Here is a 24,611-nt window from a genome sequence, read left to right on the forward strand (position 1 = left end):
TTTTATTAAGCTCACTGTAGAGTGCATATCTTATTTTAGAAGGCTTCAATAATGTCCTGGTCATGATAGCTGCCAATCTGAAGGACTAACTACCGGTATCTTCCTACCAACTTTTTATAAATAAGTCACTTAGACACTTGGACATCTCTTCTTCTACTATTTGTATAAAATCAAGAAAAGGTGGTTGGGGCAAGTAGAAAGGAAGGTGTGAGGGAAGTAGGAAAGAAGAAAATTTAAAATTTTTGAATGCCTTCTGGGTGATTCATAACATAAAAAATATACATGATATGAATCAGATAAGCAATATTCCCATCTGGAGCTACCGTAAAAGCTAAATAATATTAAACACTATCATGTTCTGGAAATATATAATTTTCCACAAAGAAAATTTTGCATGTGTATGATGTGCATGTGCGTGTAAAAATGAACTTCCTTTTTTTCCAAAAATCAGTTTGTATACAAGAAAGTCCCTGCCATTAATGAGTCAGGAAGGAATGGAAGACGAGATTGGGCAGGGACACAGGAGAGGCTGTGGAAGGTCAAATCAGCTGGGCTAAGGAGTCACAGGAATGGTTATGCCATGTGCACTCATACCTACATGCCTTTTCATACTCTCTCAACCATTTCTGGTAAAATTTAACCTCACCCTAAAAGTACAGTTAAAATCTGTCATTCCTCTAACAACATTTCTGTACTCATTTAAGCAGAAGTAATTGTATCTTCTGTTCTCATACCGATTTCTTGTCATTTTTTCCCAAATAAGATCTGTAGCAACTGGTTCAAGAAGTCAAGCTACAATCTTTGTAGCAATCAGACCAAATGGTCAGAACTTAATAACTGCCAACTTCCCTAATTTTTGTTTCCTACTTCCAGTTTAGGTTCAAACAAAGGAAGCCAAATCACCTAGGATGCCCTGATTTTAGGTAACCCATTTCCAGCTTCACCATGTCAATAAGCTCTAAATCTGGGCCTACCTGAAGCCTTCCCTTTTTCCCCATTACAAAGCCTTTACACAATTCTGCCTGCCTTTGGGTCTCTACCAAATGCATGTGATGTTGGCTGATTCTCTTCTGTAGTAAGCTGTGAAAAAATAATCTATGTTTGTACTCATTTGGGTGATTTCAGCTTATTTCCACAGAAGAGATAATCTTTACTAGTTCAATAAAGGGAAAGTACATGGATTCATCTTTGCAATCAACGACCATCTTATTTCTGTTCTAGCATAATAATAGTGTTGATATACAACATACTGAATCATGTTTCTTTCTCCTGCAGAATGTTGCCTACACTGAGCAAACATCAATTACCTCCATTTCTAGAAGCCTAAATTTGCTAAGCTTCTTCCACTAAGCTCTTCCTCTCCCAGTCATCTCACAGCTGAAACACATCTGTCTTGGGAGCCTCTTAGAAAAGAACATATGACTATCATGATGAACCTATTTGTGCTCAGCTATTATAGATTTAATTTATTTTGAGAAAAGTAGAGAGAAAAATTGAAGGCAGATAAAGTTGCAAATAAGTGATGCTGTTTTTGTCAGCTCAAAGAAATAACATTTATAAACACAGCTTTGAAAATACTGTGTTTTAAACACTCATTTGTTTTAATAAAAAAATCAATTAAAACTATGAATGGGTTAAAAAAAGAAGAAAATGAGTAAAAGAAAGAAGTCAAACATGTATTTTTATTTATTTTTTTTAGCTCTCTCCATTATGTCTGTCCAGTATTTTTCTAACATTGAATCACATCTATGATCATGAAACTTTTAAGGTGGAAAAATCAGAAAGACTAAACTTTCCATTTCATTATTTCACTTTCAAATAATAAAAGTAATTGTGGCAATATACTGAAATTACCAAAACTCAAGGAATGTATGCATTTTGTGATAACATATTATAGTAATTGAACATACTCTAGAATGACTTAAGAGGAAGCTAAATGTCACATTTTCATGTCACACTATTCAAATTCCATGCAAGTACATGCTGTTTTTTTATTAGTATTTATCAGTAACATTAAAATCACATATTACATTGGTTGCCCTAATTATTTAAAATTGAATATTGTGCTGGTGATAAATATGAAATATTTAATACATTGCACACATAATGATTAATGATGGTTACAATTGCTTTATACATTGAATTGTATATAAATGCATGCATGTATTTATATTTGCAAAAATGTAGCCATATAAAATATTTGTAATTGTGACTATACATGATCTCCAATAGGAATTTTCCTGATCAAACACTGAAAAATATTTTAACATTATAATATTTATACTTATGTAATGCTGATACAAATCAGACAGATTAATACAATGGCTTTCACAGCCCAGAGCCAGCATAGACAAAATAATACCCATGTGGATGCTTATTTAGTACATTCTACAGGTGGAAACCTATAAGAGTTTTGGGGGAGAGAGAAAACCACTGCTGAGTACTCACATAAGTCTTTGGAAAATATCAATTGAAATCTCCAAGTATATAAAATTAACATTTTAAACATTTTTATAACCCATGCAAAATAAACACCACTAAAACTCAAACAATATTTGACACTTTCAATGATGTAACTCTGCTCTGTGAAGTGCTACTACCCACTAGCTTTAATGGGTAAAGAGTCTATTCATGCAATTTAAAAAGCAGATGTTAAAACAGCTAATGATTATACTTTTTGCTTACAAGTAAATGAACTTATTAAATCAAAAAATAAAAATAAATCTAATTATAAATGCAGAACTACTTTTCTCCTATTAAATAAGCAAAAATGTTCTAGGTTGTGAACTACCAATTTCATATACTATTGAAGAGAATGCTAATTGATACACTAGTTCAGAAGGTCCATTTGTTAATATGCATAAATAATCCTAAAATATTCATATTCATTGGCCCTTACTTTGAATTTTATGAATGTGTCCCAAGGACATTAATGACAGAAATAGTAGAAAACAAAACAAGCACACACACACAGACACACAAAACCCTTCTCTCAAACAATAGCAATTATACATACACACACACAGAGCAAACATTCATGCCAAAGATCAGACACTAGCATACCTAAGAGGCATTAAATTTTTGCTTTTAAAATATTTTTAATGGCTCAGATAAATTTTATATTGTAATGTAAAGTTAAAAAAAACAGAAAACAAAACTACAAATTACAAATTCAACTATACAAAAGGTATCTTAAATATATACGACAAAATATTAACACTGTCTGTTTCTGGTGGTATAAGTTTTATTAATTTTCTTTCTGCATTTTGTCTTTTATGTTCTTTGTAATTTTAAATAAGAATTAAGAAATGTATACCTAAATAAATTTCAAAGTTTAGTAAGAAATTATGGCAATTGGCTTAACTCTGACAACTTTGTAACATGCAATATAAAAAAAAAAAATAGGCTGAAACTTATAGGAAAGGGAAGAAGCATGATGTCTTGTTTATGTCAGCAAAATAGAACATTCATCTAAGGACGTGGTGATTAACTTCTAAGACTATGTTGAAACATAGCTCAAGTGGTCCAGGTGCAATCTAAGTACTTAGGGTCTTTGGACAGATAATGAGGGGGTGGATGCGTGGAAGCAGGATTGATAGTGATTCCCACCTTAGCATATTTGGTATATACTGAGATGATCCCCTAATAGACTTCCAAGTTGGGTTATTTCAGAGTCCTACTTAGGGCTGGGGCATGGTCCAAAGGCTTGGAGACACTGGACCAGTATCTTGCCACTGTGGCTTTGGAAACTGATAGGAACAAGTGGGCTAAAGTGCACAAACTCCATTCAGATATTTGAGATATATAGAAGTTCTTTCTCATTTCAACTTGTTGGATGGAGATTTAGAAGCCCCAAGGCTTAGGCAGAAAGATACAGGGTGGTAAAATACACACCTACTTAAAATTGAAAGTAGCTTTTTCCCTATCGGTGCTGAAGGGCAGCAGTATATGTACACTAGCACACGTTTGAAATGATTAATAATACATCATTAAGGCTTTAAAAAAGCCTTATCCTGGCCCACTACTTCCCAAATTACTAAAGAAGAGGTAAATCCAAAAGACTACAAATATGTACATTTGGAACAGGTAGAATAGGACTAGGTCAGGAAAAGTCAGATATCAATAACAAAATAAACCATCAAGAGGTTCCTATGTATTGCAAAAAGCATGCAAGTCATACAAATGGAGAATACTGATATATTACATATTTGTCCATCAAAATTTCTATGTAAATAATTTTTAATTCACTTATCCTGTAAATATTGAATTCATGCTAATTTTACGATACCTTGTTGAATTTTTGGATCATCTTTGTTATGATTACATAGAGATTAATGATTAAGTGGCTGAATGTCATTTTAAAAGTTTTCTGAGGAAGATTAGACCTCTAAATTGGTATTTCCTTATATTTTTACTTGCAGAAAATTAGGAAAATTGAAATACTTGTGCAGGTTTAATGTCTATATTGCTTAGTTATATTGAACTTTGTATCCTTAAAAATATAGCATTGTGGTGCTGGCATATCCAAAATCTCTTGAACAACATTAGCTTTGCAGACTTGTGGTAAAATCCAGTATATCTAGGAAAAATTAATATTAATATAAAAGGTACTTGACTTCATACTATATTCTTTCATGTTTCTAAAGATGTTCATTTAACTATTTTCTCTGTAACTGTACATTATGATCATCTTTTACATTGTATGTGTAATATATTTCCATATTTGAAGCTGGTTTCTCTCTGTATTAAACAGTAATGATATTAAACAATCAACGTATTAAACAATTAAATGATTAAGCAATCAAAGTTACATGACTTCAATTGAAACTCAACATGGATAATAGATTATCCGGTCTTTAATGTTGGTAGGACCTGTGCATTATCTATGGAGAGGATCAGTTTAACCAAAGACTACTCAATTTGCTTCAGAAAAAATCAAGGGAATAGGCATAGCAGTGTCAGAGAAGCACTAGGATTCTCCAACATCAGAGGCAGTGAGAACTATTAGAGGTAGGCAAGAGATACTTGTGAGGTATATGGGACTATTTGAATACATGGAATTTTCTGTCTGGAGGGACACTACAGGGGAATTACAAAGTTGGTCTGAAAATAGCCTAGAAATTCCCTAAGAAATAGAGACTCTTCCCAGTTACTTCCCACAGGGAGGTAAAACCTTGCCAACTTGATGAGATCTTACCTTCTGGGATGGAAGTAGGGGTGTAGTAAGGAGGAAGAAAATAAACTACACTAAACTTTCAACTGTGTTTCTTGCCTTTCATTACCTTTCAATCTATCCATCTATCCTGGTCCAAAAGTACTCTATTGTTTATATATTTTTTTCTGTCTGTATATTATGATATTTTGCCATCTTGAAAACCACTCTGGCTGGGGAAATACTGCCGCTTTCAGGGCTTGCTAGTACCTAGAAGTAGCAAAGTATTTAGCCTACAGCATGTATTTGAAATGCTAACTAATCGATCTGGGACAATAGCTCTGCTAACCTGCCTTAACTTCAGGTGGCAATATTCACCTGCCTTAATCACCCCAGGCTCAGGTTCCAGGCAACTAAAGACCTCTTCTATAGACCCAAAGTTTGTCAGAATTATTCAAATTAACCAATATCCTTTCACATTGAAACCCCCAAAAAGGCTCACTCCTAGACTTTCCCCTCTCTGCAGTCTTTTTCCTCTTGACCAAAATCTGGTGTTTCTCTGATGGCCCTGCATGACATGCTATACCTTCTGTTCCTAGGACCTGTAAATATAAAACACTTTGTTTTCCTTTGCCTCTTCTGTGTTTCCTCTTGTGGCCATACCTGACTGACCATCACTTAGAAGAACACAGGACAAGAACTCAACGGACGGCAACAATCATGGGTGTGCAGATTCCAATGCCAAATCTTGCAAATAGGAAGAAATGATAATATGTTATTTAAAACAACCACAAGGAAGAGTTCCAATATAACAACACATTAACTCAAATTGTTATCTATAATAATGGTGGTGAAAACATAGTGTGACAATTAGAGCAACGATATAACAAATATGTAATACATAGAAGTATGTCATTTTTCTGTGAGATTAAAACATCATAGGAGTAAAATAGTAATGAGAGAAGCAAGGAGGGAGAGACAGTAAAGGAATTTTGGTAAGCAAAATACTTGGTGTATTAGTCTGTTCTCATATTGCTATAAAGAACTTCCAAAGACTGTGTAATTTTTAAAGAAAAGTGGGTAGGGAGCCTCAGGAAACTTACAATCAAGAATCACGGTGGAAGGGGAAGCAAGGCACCTTTTTCACAAGGCAGCAGGAAGGAGAAATGCCAAGCAGAGGGGGAAGAGAACCTTATAAAACCATCAGATCTTGTAATAACTTGCTCACAATCAGGAGAGCGATATAGGGAAAGCTGCCCCCATGATTCAACTACCTCCATCCGGTCTCTCCCTTGACATGAGGTGATTATGGGGATTACAATTCAAGATGAGATTTGGGTGGGGACATAAAGCCTAACCACCTCAATTGGGATATAATATTTTTTGTAGCACTATAGCTAACACAGCCATCAGCAGTATCTGAAGTCAGTCCTTCCATATAGCATAATAAAGAATTCAGCTGCTTGAGTTGGAGTTGCTAATCTATTAGAAACATTTCCTTTTTTTCCTGGTTCATGTAAGACCTTATAGAGCACAGATCTTGGACAAATGTGGCTTTTAGCTGGTGTTTAAAATCATCTGGGACACTTTGATTCATTTTTCAACAATGAGTATACTTCCAGACATGGCTCAGGAAATTAACTGATTTTTTTGTTGTTGTTGTTGAATAGATGTTCTAGCCTTTGGCATAGGGCAGTGCTATTGATTTTCACTGTGGAGCTGAGTATCAGGTTCCTGTGAAAGGCTGTGTTATTGTGGGTAAAACTCCCAGAAACCTAGGAGAGTCTTCTGCCAGAGCCCAGCATCTTCTGGTGTGCCAGCCTGCTCTCTTTCAGATAGGGATCACGTTTTTATAGAAATAGTTTTGAGCAAATGGAGCTTTAGACAAAAAGTGTATTTTGCTCTTGTGTTTAGACTTTTGCCCTGCCCTTTGCTTCAGACTAGGTGAAATCAAAGTCATTTGATTCTTTACTAAAATAATTTGTATCTTTGCAAGTCAATGATATTAACCTGTTGTTTCCAGTAACATAAACTGAGTTTTTCCTTTCAAATATTTGCCTCAATATAACTTCCTGAGCATTGCAGTAAAGTTTACATGTTTGATCTGTGAGAAATTCCAAGTGGGATGTTCAACAGTGTTGCACGATTGAGCCAGTAACCCTCTTAAGTTCAGTTTCCTCGGACGATTTACTTCCCACAGTGGGCAATTAGTTGTTGCTATGTTCCTTGTCTTCCTGGAATTACTCTGCCCTAATCCCCATTTGTCGGTTATTAATAAATTATGATCTTCTCTCTAATTATTTTGTGTCAGAGCCTTTGAAGAAAAAAGCATGTAATCATGAGAAAATAGAAGAGATAACAACCCTCAGATATTAAATCAATACACATGTCTGGATTTATCATAGTTTTATGAAGTCACATCTATTGCTAACTCATAAGCTTCTGAGATTTACTTTTAATGAGCTTTTTTAAAAAATCAGTGATTGCATGATTACAAATGTTTATCATTATTTTAAAATATAATATTTATGAGATTAAAGTGTTCACAAAATTCATTTTTCTTATTAGAACTTAACAATTTCTGAAACTATGTAAACCTAATTATGTTATAGATGCAAAATATATCAATTTCTAAGTTATTGCTGCTTGATGTCACCAGGTATATCATGACAATGATATTAGCATGTCCAGATGTCAAAGAAATAAAATCATAAGATAGTGAAGATAAATTAACTTCTATGCACTACTTCGTGAAATCGTTGCATTCTCTGTGATGAAACCAAAAGGTTTATTATTTATTTATTTAAAAGTATATTTATGGGCTGGGAATTCCATTATATTTATTTTAGGGATATTAAAGTTTTTCATTTTCTAAAATGTCAACATCAACAGGAAAAAATGGACAAAGCATTTCAAATGGAGATTGATGCACAGCTCATTTTTAATTCAATAACTTACAAGGTCTTTATTCTATTAAGTTATATAGGAGAACCATGGAAGCCTTTATCCTCTAAATACTGGCAGACAGAGAGAGAAGATATTTACACAATACCCTATAATTTGTGTTTGAAAGTGTTAAATTTTAGGAGAAATACTGATATATTTTTCTGATATATTGTTCAAAGGAGAGAATGCTTTGGCTAAAGGGATTGAGGGAATTTCTTTGTCCTCTATTCATGATAGAAAGTTTGATATAAGTCTTCATATGCGGGTTAGGCTTAAACGTGGAGGGATAATATGAAGTTTGTTCCAAGCAAATAGAGGATGTGAAAAAGGGTGCAGAGTGAGAGATTCTCTTTCCTCATTCTCAGTCCATGTGCTTTATATGAAACTGATCCTATTTTCAGTTTCAGGTATGAGTTCCTATGGTGTTGGTCATAAAGTGTAACCTCTTCATCATCTTCTTAGTTAAGGTCCCAGAACTACTGATGGACTTACTCTGCGGAGCTGGGTATCAACTTTCTGTCACAGCCTGTGCCTTTTGAGCTCTGAGAGGGAAGGGCAAGAGTCCTGAAGTCAAATTTATTTTCAATACATGACCATTTCCCCTTAGTGACTCAATAGTTGCCTGATACCTTCCTACCTCATGGACCATTTTTTTAAAGCCTCCTTTGGCAGCATCTTATTCTTCCACCCTGGCTCTCAATATCACAGTGTCCCAGGGTTTTATCCAAAAACTTCAGTTTAATCAATGCGTTTAAACACCATATTTGTTCAACAGCATTCTTGAATTATGTCTTAATTGCATAGCAGACATGATTTTAACACCTGGATTTATCAGTTCCTGTTTTTTAGATTTAATGTTTTAATCTGTGAAAACTTTTCAGCTGCAACATCAATGATTTTCTTTTAGAGTAAGGTACTCTAAATTGGTTCCTGTCATTTGCAACCAAAGAAATCCTAGACAAAAACACATAGTGATATAAGGTAGTTTGAATTACATTTTACAGAGTCTTAAAACCCAACTGTACTCCTCCAGTCATACTTTCATTAGACATTTACCAAGGGCCTAGATTATAATCTGTTTTTCAAGATGAGTACATATCTACTGGGGAGACAGATATATTAAATGGTGAACTAAAACTACTTCAGTGAGAAAACTAAGTTTTAAGGGTACACAGAAGTGGAATTAACCAGGTTTCACAAAGTCAGGAATGGCCATGAAGTTGGTGACATTTAATTTGTGTGATTTTAGAGTAAATACAATTTACTGGGTATAATTTTCCCATGAAGGGAGGAGAATCCACTAAAATTAATGTATTTTTAGTGTCAAGCTACCACTGACATTAATTTCTAAGAAGTGTTTTATTCATATTTCTGATCAGTTTTTAAAGTTTTAAAATGTTAATTCCATTATATGTAGCAGGAGAAAATCAGAGGCTTTCCACACAAAGGTTCAAAGGTCACATAATCACAAGTCTTGGGGAAGTTATATCCTAAACCACAAAGGCCCGGACATCAGAGTTAGGTTCAAGCTCCAGGTCCTTATTGACTAGCTGTATTATAATAATTTATGTTCTAGACACTTTCCCAGAGGTAAAAGGGCACAGATAAAAATCCCTATCATTTTGTATACTTCTCTAGTAGGAGAGACCAACTAAAAATGAACAGGTTAAATATCCGTGTGGTATATAATATCAATAAGTCTAATGAAGAAACAGGCATGGTCTGCAGAGGAAAGAATCAGGTCATCTCTTTAGTATGCTCAATTGAGAGAGCAAGATTAAGCAAAGATTTGAAAGAAATAAGGAAGAAGCTATAAGGTTTTCTGGGACAAAGGAATTTTAGACAGTAAGAAGAGCCAATGCAAAAGACTTAAGGCAGCACCATTCTTACAATTTTCAAGAAACAGCAAGAAAATATCAGCTATAAATTTGATATAGATCTAGTATTGAGACATGGTGGAGTTGTGAGATATTACCAAACCTTTAGAACAGTGCCTAGTAGTAGGTGGTATATAATTCATGTTAGATAATGTTATACTTATCATTATTATTGCCACGTTACTTCCATTAGGCAAAGAGGCTTCTCTGCAGGTTTTAGAGCACACTTCATGAATATACTCTTCACAAAGTACTCATTCAAGAAACCATGATGTTTTCATATCAGATGTAGGCAGAGCTCCTGCACGTGTCTAAATTAAAAAGCTGTATTCAAAACCCTGGCATAAATATTTTATTTGGCTCGAAATGAGCTTGAAGAAAACTTTCTAAGTTCAAAGGATTTTATCCTCCAGCCATTGCTTTGAGTAACATAAGAACTGTACCAGGCATGTAGCAAGAACTCAAATACTTATTGAATTAATGATTCAGACTAACTGAAAATGTTACCATGAAGGAAAAAAATTCTAATTTTATTGTAAACTCTTCTTCTATTCCTAACTGTAGTAATTCTGTTTTATAAAATTTTGTCTACTTATCAGGCTACTAAGTAAAAGTAGAAACATTTCTAGGAAAGGACACTGCTTTCTTGTAACACATGTCCTGGACTTACCTTTGTGTTTATGTGTGATAAGTGTCCAAAAATATTTGTAATGGATAATTGCAAAGATGAAGATGTCATTTACAACCTCTCATATTTCAAGAGATTTAAAAGTAAGTAAAAAGGCTAAATTTTAGCATTATTTTCCTGCAACATTAAAACCTAAACTGCTTTATATAAATTTCCTAATTTCTCTAATATCTGACACGGTCTGATGATTGTAATTATGATAGCCTCTATTATATACAGTGTTGACTGACTTCCAAAGAATTTTTGCTTCAGAGAACTATGAGACATTTCAAATGGATTGAGTTTCAGTTGTTGAATACAACATAAAGGGAAATAGGATTGAACAGTTCTATGTCCAGGTACAAGATTTGTACATGACCATGACAATCAAAGGGAAGATTGTTTGGACAGAAAATACAACTTTTAACAGGGATTAAGCCATTTCTCAAATTAAATTTATCATCTAACAAACATCATGGCATTAAACTCACATATGAATAGCCTTAAAATTGATGGCAGTGGCAGCTCATCTGGAGTGACCACTGAGAAGGTGTGGCTGCAGTGAAGGAGGCGAGGCCCAGGTTGTGCTTTCTTCAGAGCCAGCAGAAGGTGGGAATGGGTAGGAGACTCACCCCTTTCCAAGCTGGCAGAGCAGGAGCCCTGCCCTTCTAGGCACAGCTGCAGCTACCCAACTGTAGCTGTAGACTTGGTCATCCTTGTGCTTTTGGGAATCCAGAAAGACCCCCCGTCCCTGCAGGTTCAGAAGTGTCTGCTCCTGAAGGCCTCTCCCAGCTACTGACACCAGCTCTGATTTCAAAGCAAAGTTGAGGCTAAGCCTGGGCACTGCCACAACCTTGCCGGGTGTTCATGCACTCAGGGCAGCATGGACACAACATCCTCCTACTACCTAGATATTGATTAGTGTCCCGGCCCTTTTCTCTACAGGATTTAAGGCAGGTTAAGGGAATCTTATAAAGTTTTCAGATGACCCTGACAGTTATATAGAGGCTTTTCAGAATTTAACTTAAGTAATTGAACTTACGTGGAAGGATATTATGTTCCTTTGGAATCAGACCTTGACAACCACTGAAAAGCAGGCCACCCTGCCAGCAGTAGAGACTTTTGGGGGGTAAGCTTTGCATGTGATACAGGCTCAAGGAAGAGGATGAGCCTTATTCCATTGGAAGAACAGCAGTACCACTGGAGGACCTTAAATGGGACCCCAGTGATGAAATGGGAGAATGAAAGAAGAAGCACTTTCATGTGTGTATACTGGAGGCCTTATGGACTAGGACTAAGCCTTTCAAATAATCCAAGCATGATAGAACAGGGATTAGATGAAAATCCCACTGACTTCCTTGAAAGGCTAAGAGAGACTTTGTTAAAGCACATATCTCCATCTCCTCATTCAGTCAAGGGGCAACTGATCCTGAAGGATAAGTTCATTATTCAGGCAGCCCTTGATATCAGGAAGAAGCTGCCAAAACAGGCCATGGGACCAGATAGCACTTTAGAGAACCTCCTGAAAGTGACCACTTCAGTCTTTTACAATAGGAATCATGAGGAGGCCCAAGAGATGGAAAAGAGACACAAGAAAAAGGTAGAGGCTCTAATAGCTGCCTTGCAGGCTCACAAATCCCCTAATCCCTTGGATGCACCTGTTATCTGATACAAATGTGGCAAGCCATGGCACTTTAGGAAAGACTGTCTGGATAGCAGGAGGAGGCCGCTTTGGCCCTGTCCAATTTGCAACGGAGACCACCGAAGAGTGGACTGTCTTTGGACACAGGTCACTGGGTCCAGCCCAAATGGTCCAGCAAAACTGATGGGACCTGAGGTTCTTCTCCCTGGCTCTGATGGTTCAGAAGTCAAAGGGAGAAAGGTGGACCGTGGACCTCCTCCTGGACACTGGAGCAGGTCTCTCAGTTCTCTCCAATACAGCTTCCCACTCCTCTCTTAGTAAGATCATGGAGGAGGAAGAGCATCCCAGGGAAACATCTAACCCAATATTTTTCCCAAACTCTTGTCATTGGAGAGACCTCTTGCCTAGTGTTCTCACCTTTGTTCTGTTCCTCATCATAAATCATTTTTGTCAAGGACTCCTTAATTCTGAACCCCCAAGGGACTATCTACTCCCCTAAAGAGCTGTTTCTCTTTTAAAGTTTAACTACCACCATACAAGATTTAATTTTTTTTCACCAGAGTGAAACATCTCTAGCCACAACATTCTTTTTCAAAACAGTCTACTTTTTAGATTTATATATATATTTTTCCTTTTAGCCCCTCCTTGTATAATACTCATATTTGGTCCATGCACACTTAACCTCCTTGTAAAATCAGTTTCCTCTTTTCTAGAGGCCATCAAACTGCAAGCAGTTACCCAACGGAAGCCTCTGATGATGGCTCCCTTTTCGCTGGGGACCCTTACATAGGCCTCTGAGAGAGATCTGACTGCTGTTTTCCCCAAAACAATGCCCCCTATCAGTATGAACCAGTTAAGAGTAGACATTGTTCCTATCCTAATGGCAGTTAGATGTACCTCTTCAGAGTTGGGATTGATGGCAGTGGTGTCTGGTCTGGAGCAGCAACCACAAAGAAGCTGGTTGTAGCAGGGGAGGTATGACCTGGGCTGTGTGCTCCATGGAACCAGCAGGAGCTGGGAGTGGGTAGGAGCCTCATTCTGCCCTCCAAATTGGCAGGGCAGAAGCCCCACCCTCCTGGGTGCAATTGCAGCCACCCAGCTACAGCTGAGGACTCGAACATTCTTGCACTCTACAGGGGTCGAAAAGCCCTCCTGTCCCTGCAGGCTTGGAAGGACCTGACCTTTCCCTGTTCCTGGTGCCCACTCTGATGTTAGAGCAAAGTTGAAGCCGAGCCCAGGTGCTGCTGTGACCCAGCTAGGTGTGTGCACACTTGGGGCAGCACTGACGCACCAGTTCCCTGCCACCTTGGCTCCCTCTGAACTTTGGACACCAATGACCACAGGGGAGAGGCTGAGGGAAGGCTGAGAGTAGCTCAGCATGGGCCTGCAGGAGCCCCCTTGTCATGGGCAACCTGGGTGCTGTGGACAGCATGTTGATGGTGGCAGGAGGCAGACAGGCTCCTGGACAGAAAGGGAAGGGTCTCCAGTGAAGCCCCACCTTCAAGCCAGGAATTGCCTGAGGCCTGGGGCTGAGTTGTCAGTTCTGTGATCCGGAATGAGAAGTTATGGTGCTTTCTCTGGCCTGCCTATGGCTGCCCATAGTCTAGTCAGCACACACTTTCTTCCTTCTAAAGTTCATAAAAACCCTGGACTCAGCCAGACTGAGGAAATGACAGGACTACCTGCTTGTAGGTAGGAGCTACCTACTTTGGGTCTGTTCTCCACCAATGACTTCAGGTGTCAGGACAACAAGCCTGCAGGTAGGAGCTACACACTGGGTCTCCTCCCCACTGACAGCTGCACTCATTGAGATGGTCTGCCTACAGAAAGGAATTACTCACTTTGGGTCTCCTTAAAGCTGTACTGTCAACTCCATAAAGCACTCCTTCACCTTGTTCATCCTACAGTAGTCCGTGTCCCTCATTCTTCCTGGACATGAGATGAGAACTTCAGACCCACTGAGAGGTGACACTGAAAGAGCTGTAACACAAACAGGACTGAAACATGCCCTCTGCTATACTCACTACATTGCATGAGATGAGAAGGAGAGAATGGCAACCCTTTGGGGATCCCAGACCTATGGGTGCCTCAAGTCAGGGATGTGACATCCTCTTTGGGGCTTTGCAGTTTCTGGTATCTCCAAGTTTCTAGATGCCACCACATTCCCCTCATTTACACATGGCCGCCAACAGCAAAAGCTGCTTGCAGTGCATCTGATTCAGCTGCAAGCTTACATGGATCAAGTGTCTGTGTTGGCACCTGGAACTGCGCACCCCTCTGCAGCATCCAGTGTGCCTGGTTGTACTCAGTTGCCAGACCCTGTGCTCAGTCATTCACACACCTCTCACTGCTCCATGCCTGGCTTGCCCTTGACAATTGTGGGATTCAGGCCCGTAACATGAGCCAAGTGCAGCCTGCCAGCCTGAGTGGGCAGAATGAACCCACCAGGCCTGAACAAAACTCAGGCAAAGGTGCCCCTGGCCACAGAGGCTTCTGGCTGGAAAAGCAATACCTTAAGGGTCCTGTGACAAAATCATATACAAGGCCAACCAGCATAAAGGAATTATTCTTCCTCCTCAGGAGATACTTTTGGATTTTTCGTTTCCTGATTTTAAAATTAGCAGAAAGCTTTATATATTTTGTTTGTATGCAAGAACATGTAAACAAGGATGGGAGTATATGCAAGCAACGTCTGTTTTTATTTATAATTGTGTATGTGGACTTAGTTTAATATAAAAAGTGAAGCTCTGCATGCTTGAAATTGAATTAAATTCAGGATCACATAATAAATCAGTGATCAGAAACAAAGTATTACAACATATTCTTTAATCCCTTAATGAAGGTTGTATTGAGAAAGGTTCAAAAAAGAGATTGCTTCTGAACACTAAGAGATGTTTCTCTTTGTATGTCTATACCACTAAATCCTGTTACTTTAAGCTTTTTATCAGCCTCTGAACTATTCAGTAGTTAATTTTCAGAATTTAGACTCTGTGTTTGAAATAAAGCCACAGATAAATTAAAAAAAAAAACTCAACTTTATATCAATGATCATCTTTAAAGGATTAAAAGGAGGAAAATACAATAAAAACTTTCTTAAATATTTAACTGGAAAACAGTGAAGATATTCATTGGTGAAAGACTGGTCAATTAAACATTTAGAAATATGTAAAATAGGACATATAAGAGATCAACTCCACAAAATTAGGACACAAGAAAGTTATCAATGTCCAATGTCATTAGTGATAAAAGAGAAAGATTAAAGAGCAATTACAATATGCTGTGCATACAAAGAAGCTTAATTTATTTCCATCCTAAGATGATTAGCTCAAAGTTTGTGAAAGGCATGTCAACTGTTCCATAATCCTATAAAAAACATTTAAAGATTAATGGGAAACAGCGAAGAGAGTTTGAACCCTGAAGAAATTGCCCTAAGATTACTTAACATATTTAAAAAGGAAGATCGCATACATTCTAAAACTGTCAAGAATTCTAACACGTTATACTTCTTTGCCATTTTGTTAAGTAGGACCTTTTCTTTAAAGACGGATGCTATAAATTATTTTAAATTGTGTCTAGATAGGAAGATTCCAAAAAATTCCTGCATAATCAACATAAGCCTGAAAAGATTAAAAACCCTCTATGTTTGATTTATTTTTCATCTTTGAGTGTACTTTAGAATTTTTTAAATTTAATATTTTTTCTTTGAAATAGATTAGTTTCATAATATTCAGTGTGTCATAATTTGCAATTTTTTTGTCTGAATAAAAATACACATTTTCAATGAATATGGATCTTCAAGATATATTTCCTTTTGGGCCCAATCATGATATAAATTGTCAATGAATACCACATATAGGTGATATTCATATTTGGCAATACATCAAAATAAAATTAACTTATTTAACCAATGATGAGTCCAATTATTTTTAGTTAAAAGATGTGTTACCTAGGAGCAAATATCTGGCATATCGTATCATATTTAAGAGATTAGAAAGTGATAAGAGTAAGCTCAAAGTGAAATGGTAGTCTAAATGTCAGTGTGTGTGTCTGTCTGTGTCTGTGTGTTTGAATCCATCATATTTTGGCACAGAAAGAAGGGAGAAAGATATATAATCCAATATCTTTACATCTTTCCTGGGACAATCTTTTTAAAATAATGTACTATTACTCAAATATAGTTTCTCAAATTTATGTGAGGTTTGGGCCACATTGATTCAGTTACTTTTTCATTATTTAATAAATCTTTATTGAGTTAATTCAGGACAATCTCGCACTTCAGGGTTCCTTATAACCTGAATTGGTACAAACAAGTTACAAAGTTTATTGCCTTAAGTGAGATTAAAAAAAAAAAGTCTTTCAAAAATCATGTCATTTAGCTTTTGAATAATTGTAGTTATATAATAAAAATGTAAAATAATTTGTCTATGAAGTGTAAACACATGGCCAAAGATGTTTCTATCGTGTGACAAATGCCCCCTGAAATTCAAGAAACTACATTCAACAAATAAAGTAATTAAAATTTCACACAAAACATTGGCTTGTAGAAAAGTACAAGCCTCAGATTTGTTTTTGGTGAAATGTCCTGTCTTTTCAACTGCAAATTCCTAGTGTCAGCATCTTAAACTATCGTGAAATTAAATTGGATTAGGAAAGAATTTTAATATGAATGAACAATGTACTAATTGCTAAGATGTTGCCGTTTTTAAAAGCAATTACACTTTCATTAGACAAAATGTTCAAAATTTTCTTACCAAGTCTTGAATTTAGCAGGAAATTAAGTTATGTCTTTTGGGCATAGATCTGATTCCAGTACAAATGAGACATTATACAAAAATTTCATTACTCTTGAACAGCAATTTCAGGTACATATAGAATTTGTGTGTGTGTGTGTGTGTGAGACAGAGAGAGAGAGAGAAAGAGAGAGAGAGAGAGAGAGAGAGATGGAGATGGTTAGGGTTTGTGTCCCCACCCAAATCTTGTCTTGAATTGTAATCCCCATATCCCCACATGTCAAGGGAGAGATCAGGTGGAGGTAACTGAATCATGGGCGTGGTTTTCCCCGTGCTGTTTTCATGATAGTAACTTTGTTCTCACGAGATCTAATGGTTTTATAAGCAGCTCTTCCCCCTTGGTTCGTCACTTCTCCTTCCTGTCACCTTGTGAACAGGTGTCTTCCTCTGCGATTGTGGGTTTCCTAAGACCAACCCTGCCATGTGGAACTGTGAGTCAATCAAAGCTCTTTTTTTTATAAATTACCCAATCTTCAACAATTCTTGATAGCAGTATGAGAGTTAACACAGTGTGTGTGGGTGACTTTGTATGAATGTGTGTGGGTATGTACTAAAATGATACTATCCTTATGTTATCAAATAGTAAGTAGATTGAATGTTATTTCAAACATTTTGTCTAATGCTAATGATGCCACATAAGGATAAGCAAGAATCCACAGCAAAATGTCACCAGTAAATTCACTGTGCTAAGTCTACAACAACACATTTCTTATATTTGATGTGTATCTTTTAATAAATTCTCAAAAATACAGATTCATTGGATTCTAGATCTTGTTTTTCTTTTTTTTTTTATTTTGTATTCATTTCCTCTAAGTGTGGACAGAACAATACAGAATATTCTTATAACCTTCATGTCCATAAATATAACTAACATTTATTTGATGTATTAGAAAGGAAGACACTCTTAGTCAGAAGAATCGAAATGGCATTACAAATCAGCTATGTAAAGGTATTATCTATATTTGGAGTATAAAAGACACATTGTCACATGGTAGTTTTCTTAGTTACAATTCATGCTACTTGATTATATTATTGGGTCAAAATCTGAGCTAAGTTTTCATGAGAGACTGGTGAAATCAGCTTATCTTTCAGAAAGCAGGAATATAGGTTGGGCGTTCTCCCCAGGTGACTTCAGAGAGATGAAATTAATGGAGCACTAGATAGCCATCCCCCTGTCTGGGATGGACTTAATTGTCCTCAACAGAACACAAACTGCCCCCTATCTAGAAATTCTGAAAGTACATAAATGCTAATCTAACATTAAAAGTAAGCAATGAATTACTACATATATTCTTTTTTTTTTTTTTTTTTGAGACGGAGTTTTGGTCTTGTTACCCAGGCTGGAGTGCAATGGCGCGATCTCGGCTCACCGCAACCTCCACCTCCTGGGTTCAGGCAATTCTCCTGCCTCAGCCTCCCGAGTAGCCGGGACTACAGGCACGCGCCACCATAGAAACTACGTATATTCTTAAGAAAGCATCAAACACTAAAATAAATAAGAACCAGAAGAAATAGAATTTTCAGATACAATAAGGGGATGTTCCAAGGAATTTGCAATGTTTTATGAAAACAAACTGCTAACTTCTGTCATTTAAAAATACAGTCATAAATCTTTTCAGAACACAATATGCGGTACATTGAAAAGTGCCCAATTCTGTATATTTATGAGTTGAATAGGTGCTGAAGATTCAACAATAAATGAGTAGAACATAACAAAATCAATATGAATATTGATTTCTGACTTTTTTTGGACCTTATGGTCAGAAATAAATATTTCACTTTCAGTTTTTTTGTCAGAAATAAATATTTCCATGAAGACTTTCATCAAGTTTCTATAATGATCTAACACCAAAATAAATTTTCAAATGGACAGCTCCCATTACTAAATATACCTTCTAACAATGGCCTGGATTTTAAAAATACATAAAAATATGTTTGTTGTGGGAAAACAGCATACTCTTGTTTTATTTTCTTTATTTTTGTTTATTCTACTTTATTTTTAGGAAGGTTGATTATTCTCAGTTCAATGACAGGAAACACCTAGAAAAACTCTTGTTAGGACTCTACCTAGCAAGAGTTAGGTATAAAATATAAAATGTGGATATGTAATACATAACATATATTCATGTATCTATTGACATAATAGTCAGTACAATTCACTTCAAATCAGTATAGTCTATGATTGATGTATTCAGGTTGAAATCACTTAGAAGCTGAAAATAAAGGCATTCAGTGAAAAGGTTTGGTCATTTTACAAGTGGCTTGTTTGCCAGAATTTCTGCTTTGTGTACATCACCCTGTTAGGATAGAATGCTGGCTAACTAGAATTATGTCTTATTCCTTAAAAATATACTTGGCACAGGCATAACTTTTCCCAAACACCAATTAAACTTGAAGAAGGCAACCATATGTACTTTAGAGAGACAAAGAACATTCAGATTAAAAAAAAACTTGTGTAATATAAAGAGATATAGCTATATTAACCAAATAAATAATAACACATTAATACAACTCTTATAAAAAGAGCTTATCTAAAAGAGAAATTGTGTGCTTAAAAACTATCAATAATATGGACAAGACAAGGCTTAGGAATTGCATCATGTATTGAGATTATCTGCTGATATATTGCTTGCCTGATTTGTTTTGGGATGTGCTCAACAGCCAAATGGTCAGATCAAGGTGAGGAAGAGGTCCGCTGCAAAAGTTCAGAATCACAGCTTCCTCTCTTACCTTCCACTGAGGAGGAAGCCGATAACCACTGCCAACAAAATGACTCCCACTGTCACAGACACAGCAATTATAGGAATCTGGCTTTGATCGCTGGATGCTGCAACTGCTGATAGGAGACACAGAAAATGGAGCTTGTGGTTAAAGTGATTACATGCATTCAAAATAAAAGCTGCTTAATAGACAGTAATCAATTCATGATTTAAGCAATTTACCCACACTTGGCTGAGATTTTCCCCTAATATCCTTTCTTATAAGTGTGTAATTGAAAAGCCATCTTTAGTAGAAAATATTTACTTTCCAAATAGAGATTTGAGAGCATCACTAAGTCACTGATTATTTCCTTGTCATCATAAAAAATGATGCACGTTGTTTGTATAGTATTCATCTAGGGGCCTCAGTTCTGCAAATTAAAATGAAACTTCTTTATCGACCTCAAACACCTTAATCTAAATACAAGATGCTAGGTATATACGATTTGACATTTTTAGGGTTTGTATTCTGCTGTTCTCTAGAAAAAATCTGAGGAACCCAGACAGGACTTTTTTTCCCTATAAACATAGCTTGAAGTCCAAAATAATGTCACTATGACCTCATTGAAATAAAATGTAGTATCACCATTCTGAATACTATTATAAAAACACAATTTAAAGAAGAATATAACCAGTAAGTATATTTCATAAGTAAATTCACCTTTTGGAAAATATCAAGGCAAATATTTAAAAGTAGAGGAACCTATCTTAAGATTGGATACATTTACATCACCTAATTTTTAAGTACGAAGATTTAGATTAAATGTTTTATATTTTAGCATAAAATTGCCATCCTAAGAGGAATATGGACATGATTAGGTAGTTGTACTTAAAATAAGAAAATAAATTTAACTTTTGTGCTGATAACTAATCTTGATTAAAATAAAATGCCTATAAGCAAAATAAATTATACTAATGTTCTTAAGAATCTCTCCATAGAATATCTAGCATGCTTCTTGTTTAATGACATGATCAATTTGTTAACTTCAGAGTAGCACTAGTTCAGCTCCATGGTATCAAATATTGTCACCGAAATTAATAACAACCCATGTTTTGTTTTTCACAACCTCTTACCAGATCTTGGCCTACCACAAGTTTTGGATCTCCAAACACCCCCTTTTCTATTTTAGTCACATTATTCTCGATTCTTTCTAATCAAAACTAAGTGATTCTCTGACCACCCTCTTGCACTGGTCTATTTTCAACTATTTGAGACTAGTATTTAAATCCCAATATTATTAATGGCTGGTTTGAATAAAACTATTATTTGCAATATAATGTGCTCTTACCTTCTCCCTTTTTGCATAATAGTTACAAAAGTTTTATCCTGTTTTCTCCTCTTCTCTGATGCTAAAGTCGCTAGTAAGAATTTAGTTATTGGCTATAGTATAAACTAGGTAGGAAAAAAACTACGCCCAGAATTGCTAGTACCCTTTCCCCCAAGATCTGCTTTATTAATCTCTAAACTTCGATTATTTCCACCACTGCTTTTTTTCTCTCTTTCAATTTCTTTTTGGCAGAGGGCACTGTTTCTAGGGAAAAATAAAACAAAAAAACCATGCAGACTGCACTCAGATATTCAAGGTTCTTTGAGTAGGCTGCAACTGCTGCTTGAATGCCTTAATCCTCTATTATTAATTTCCTAGTAAAATCATCCCTGTAATGAGTCTTCTTCATTTGCTCTGTATATTAATCCATTCCCACTTCCCACATTTGAGAAATGCTAAACTTTAGGTCTAGCTCTTTCAATGATCTCCGTCTGGGAGAGTTTTGCTGCCTTATAAATTACTCTCCTACTTAAAAACCTTGGTAGATATCACCTTTAGGGGGAAGTAAATATTTATATCTAAACTTACTAGGGTTAGTTCAATCGGAATTGGAAAATAGGTCCAACATTTACAATACATATGGGTCAAGAAAATAATTTAACCTTTTAAAGTCACATTTGTATAATCTCCAAATAGGGATAATTTTGCTGGATCATTATATTTCTGCTAAGATAAAGATTACACATGTAATACACTTAGCATAGAGCTTCAACTACTGTCAGCCTTAAATAAATAAATATTATTTATGCTTATAATCTCCTTCTTTGTTTATCATTCTTATATTTCCTATTTGTCAGCATCTTGACAGAGGTATCTGAAACTAGCCTCATCTAAGAACCAACATTTTAAAATTCTCTGTGAAATTTTTTATTCTTCTGCCTTTGAATTCCATGCATGATATGATATTTGCCACATGCAATGAATACTTCTGCATATATAAACCCCATATAAGGAGTTTGATTTAGCTGAATGTATACCTTAAACTGAAAACTCTCTTCCTCTTGGTTTCTACGGCATCAGACAAGCTGTTTTTTCTCTGTCCCTCTATGAAGTTCCGCTTTGTCAGTTCTGTTGGCTTCATATTCTCTTCCCAACAACCATGTCTGAGTGATTCTTCATGAATGCTCACTCCTAATCCTTCTCACTTCTATTTCTGTCTTTTTTTCCCCTCCCTTTCTTTCTTCCTCTCTCTGATTCTTTCTTCATGGTATTAATTAACAACTATCAGGGTCACAAATTTATATCTCCAACCCTATTTCTCTCCAAAACATCTCTCTATTTTTATAAGAAACTGCTTAACCCTTTATTTGGATTTTATTGTTACATGAAAACCAACATGTTTAAAATTGGCCCTTTCATCACATCAACTCCCAAAGGCATTAACAAAAACACATGTCGACAAATAAACATATCATTAATCAAACCAAAAAAATCAAACTGATTGGATCTCTTTCTGGTTTCTTTAAACTATCACTAAACCTTTCCTAACTTCTGCTTGTTCATTAATTACCGAATATTTTTTTGTGTTTCTTTTATGTTTCTCCCCATGTGCCACTTATTTTCATCCAATACTCGCCTATTTGATTCAAACTTGTATAATCAAAATGGTGCAATATGGTTCATATCATTTTAAGTGTTCTCTCTGCCTTCTATATGGTCATATCAAATATCCAAAATATAACTTTTATGATGCTTCCTGATAAAAAAAACTTTAGAGAGTCCTACTACCTTTGGAAGAAATTCCCAAATGCTCAGTCTAGCATTCAAAAGCCCTTCTGATCTGAGTCTAATAATTATTCCCATTCTTCATGTGCCAGTTTGGGAACTCTCACTCTTCCTTTTAAAGGAAGAGTGAACAATTACTCAGAAATAAGGATAAAAACAGAGTAACTTCAGATTGGCCAAAACATTAAATTTGAGAAAAAAATAGAAAATTTAGGTAGTGTCAAATTATTAATTGTTAGTAATTTCCAAGACCTAATTAAACAATGTGCTATAATAGTGCACCTCTGTATAGGAAAATATATTGCACTAAAATACTTGCTAATCGCATTCAAAATATTGTAAATATGCTAGCTTAATACATTTTATGAATATAAGTAATGTCAAATCACAAACATTAATATTCCATGTGTTTACCTAATGTCCTCTGAAATCAGATCATTTTTGTATAATAAGCAGTTAGGGTCTATTTTGTGAGGAATAATTTAAAGAATATTTATTTTTTCTTTAGAATAATTTAAAGAATATTTGCAATATTTTCTAAGGTCCTTGATGGTTTTAAAAATTTTGTTTCATTTGGAGACAAGGTCTCACTCTGTCATCCAGGCTGGAGTACAGTGACACGATGTTGCCTCACTGCAACCTCTGCCACCCGGGATCATGTGATCCTTCCATGTGAACCTCTCAAGTAGTTGAGACTACCGGTATGCACCACAACGCCGGCGAATTTTTGTGTTTTTTTTGTAAAGAAGGGGTTTCACCAATTAGCCCAGGCTGATCTGTAACTCTGATCTCAAGCAATTCACCCACCTCAGTTTCAGGTTTTAATTATTAAGTGTTTCACATGCATTAATTAATGTGTGAGCTATTTCTAATAGAAAATGATTTATCAAGATTTTAAAATTGTTTATTCTTTTGTTTGTCCGAGGGCATCAATAATATCATTAATTATATTAATTCAGAAGAAAATAAATAACTTACAGGGTACTGTCAATGCTTTCATACTTATTGATTTTTTTAGGAGTGAGAAAAATACATTTAGGTCACATAGGATCTATGGTAATCATGTCAACCTATTGTTAAAATTTTAATCTTCAAAATATGAACCTCCAGCACTTGGGAGGCCAAGGCAGGTGGATCTCCTGAGGTCAGGAGTCTGAGAAGAGCTTGACGAACATGGAGAAACCCTGACTCTACTAAAAATACAAAATTAACTGGGCATAGTTGTGCCTGCCTGTAATCCCAGATACTTGGGAGGCTGAGGCAGGAGAATCACTTGAACCCAGGAGGCGGAGTTTGCGGTGAGCCAAGGTCCCACCATTGTACCACAGCCTGGGCAACAAGAGCAAAACTCTGTCTCACAAAAGAAAAAAAAAAAAAAAAAGGAGAGAGAGAAAAGAGAGAGAGAAAGAAAAAAAATAAATCTTTGGTTACATGTTTCTCATTTTCCTATGTTTGCTAAAAATTAGTTGATTAATGATGCTCTTTTGGAAAAATAGCTGGGAAATGCCATGGGAACACTAAAAAGAAAATATTGAAGTAATGTAACACCTATGGTGAGAGGTCATCAATTACAAAAATTAATATTCTTTAGTAAATAATAATGTTTCTTTTTTTAAAAAGTCATTATACATTTGCATCATTCCTGGAAATTTTAAGGCAGCATATATTGAGAAGTCATATTTTTTTGCCTCATATGCTTCTCACACTCCTGGTTGTAGACTCACA

At 35.8% G+C, this 24,611-nt stretch overlaps 1 protein-coding gene across 7 annotated transcripts in view; it reads right to left on the reverse strand.

Moving 5' to 3' along the window:
• The window catches only part of EPHA5 (EPH receptor A5), a 353,202-nt gene that overhangs the window by 65,554 nt on the left and 263,037 nt on the right, over positions 1–24,611 (reverse strand). For 4 of the 7 annotated variants that reach the window (XM_032259288.1, XM_032259285.1, XM_032259283.1 and 1 more), the window contains one exon: positions 19,805–19,910. In XM_032259288.1, the coding sequence (XP_032115179.1) occupies positions 19,805–19,910 (106 nt within the window). The remainder of the gene's footprint in view (positions 1–19,804; positions 19,911–24,611) is intronic. The other 3 variants (XM_032259284.1, XM_032259282.1, XM_032259286.1) reach the window with 1 other exon arrangement.

This window comes from Sapajus apella, unplaced genomic scaffold (assembly GCF_009761245.1).
Source record: "Sapajus apella isolate SASKATOON/1434 unplaced genomic scaffold, GSC_monkey_1.0 scaffold108, whole genome shotgun sequence".
NCBI classification, from domain to species: Eukaryota; Metazoa; Chordata; class Mammalia; order Primates; family Cebidae; genus Sapajus; species Sapajus apella.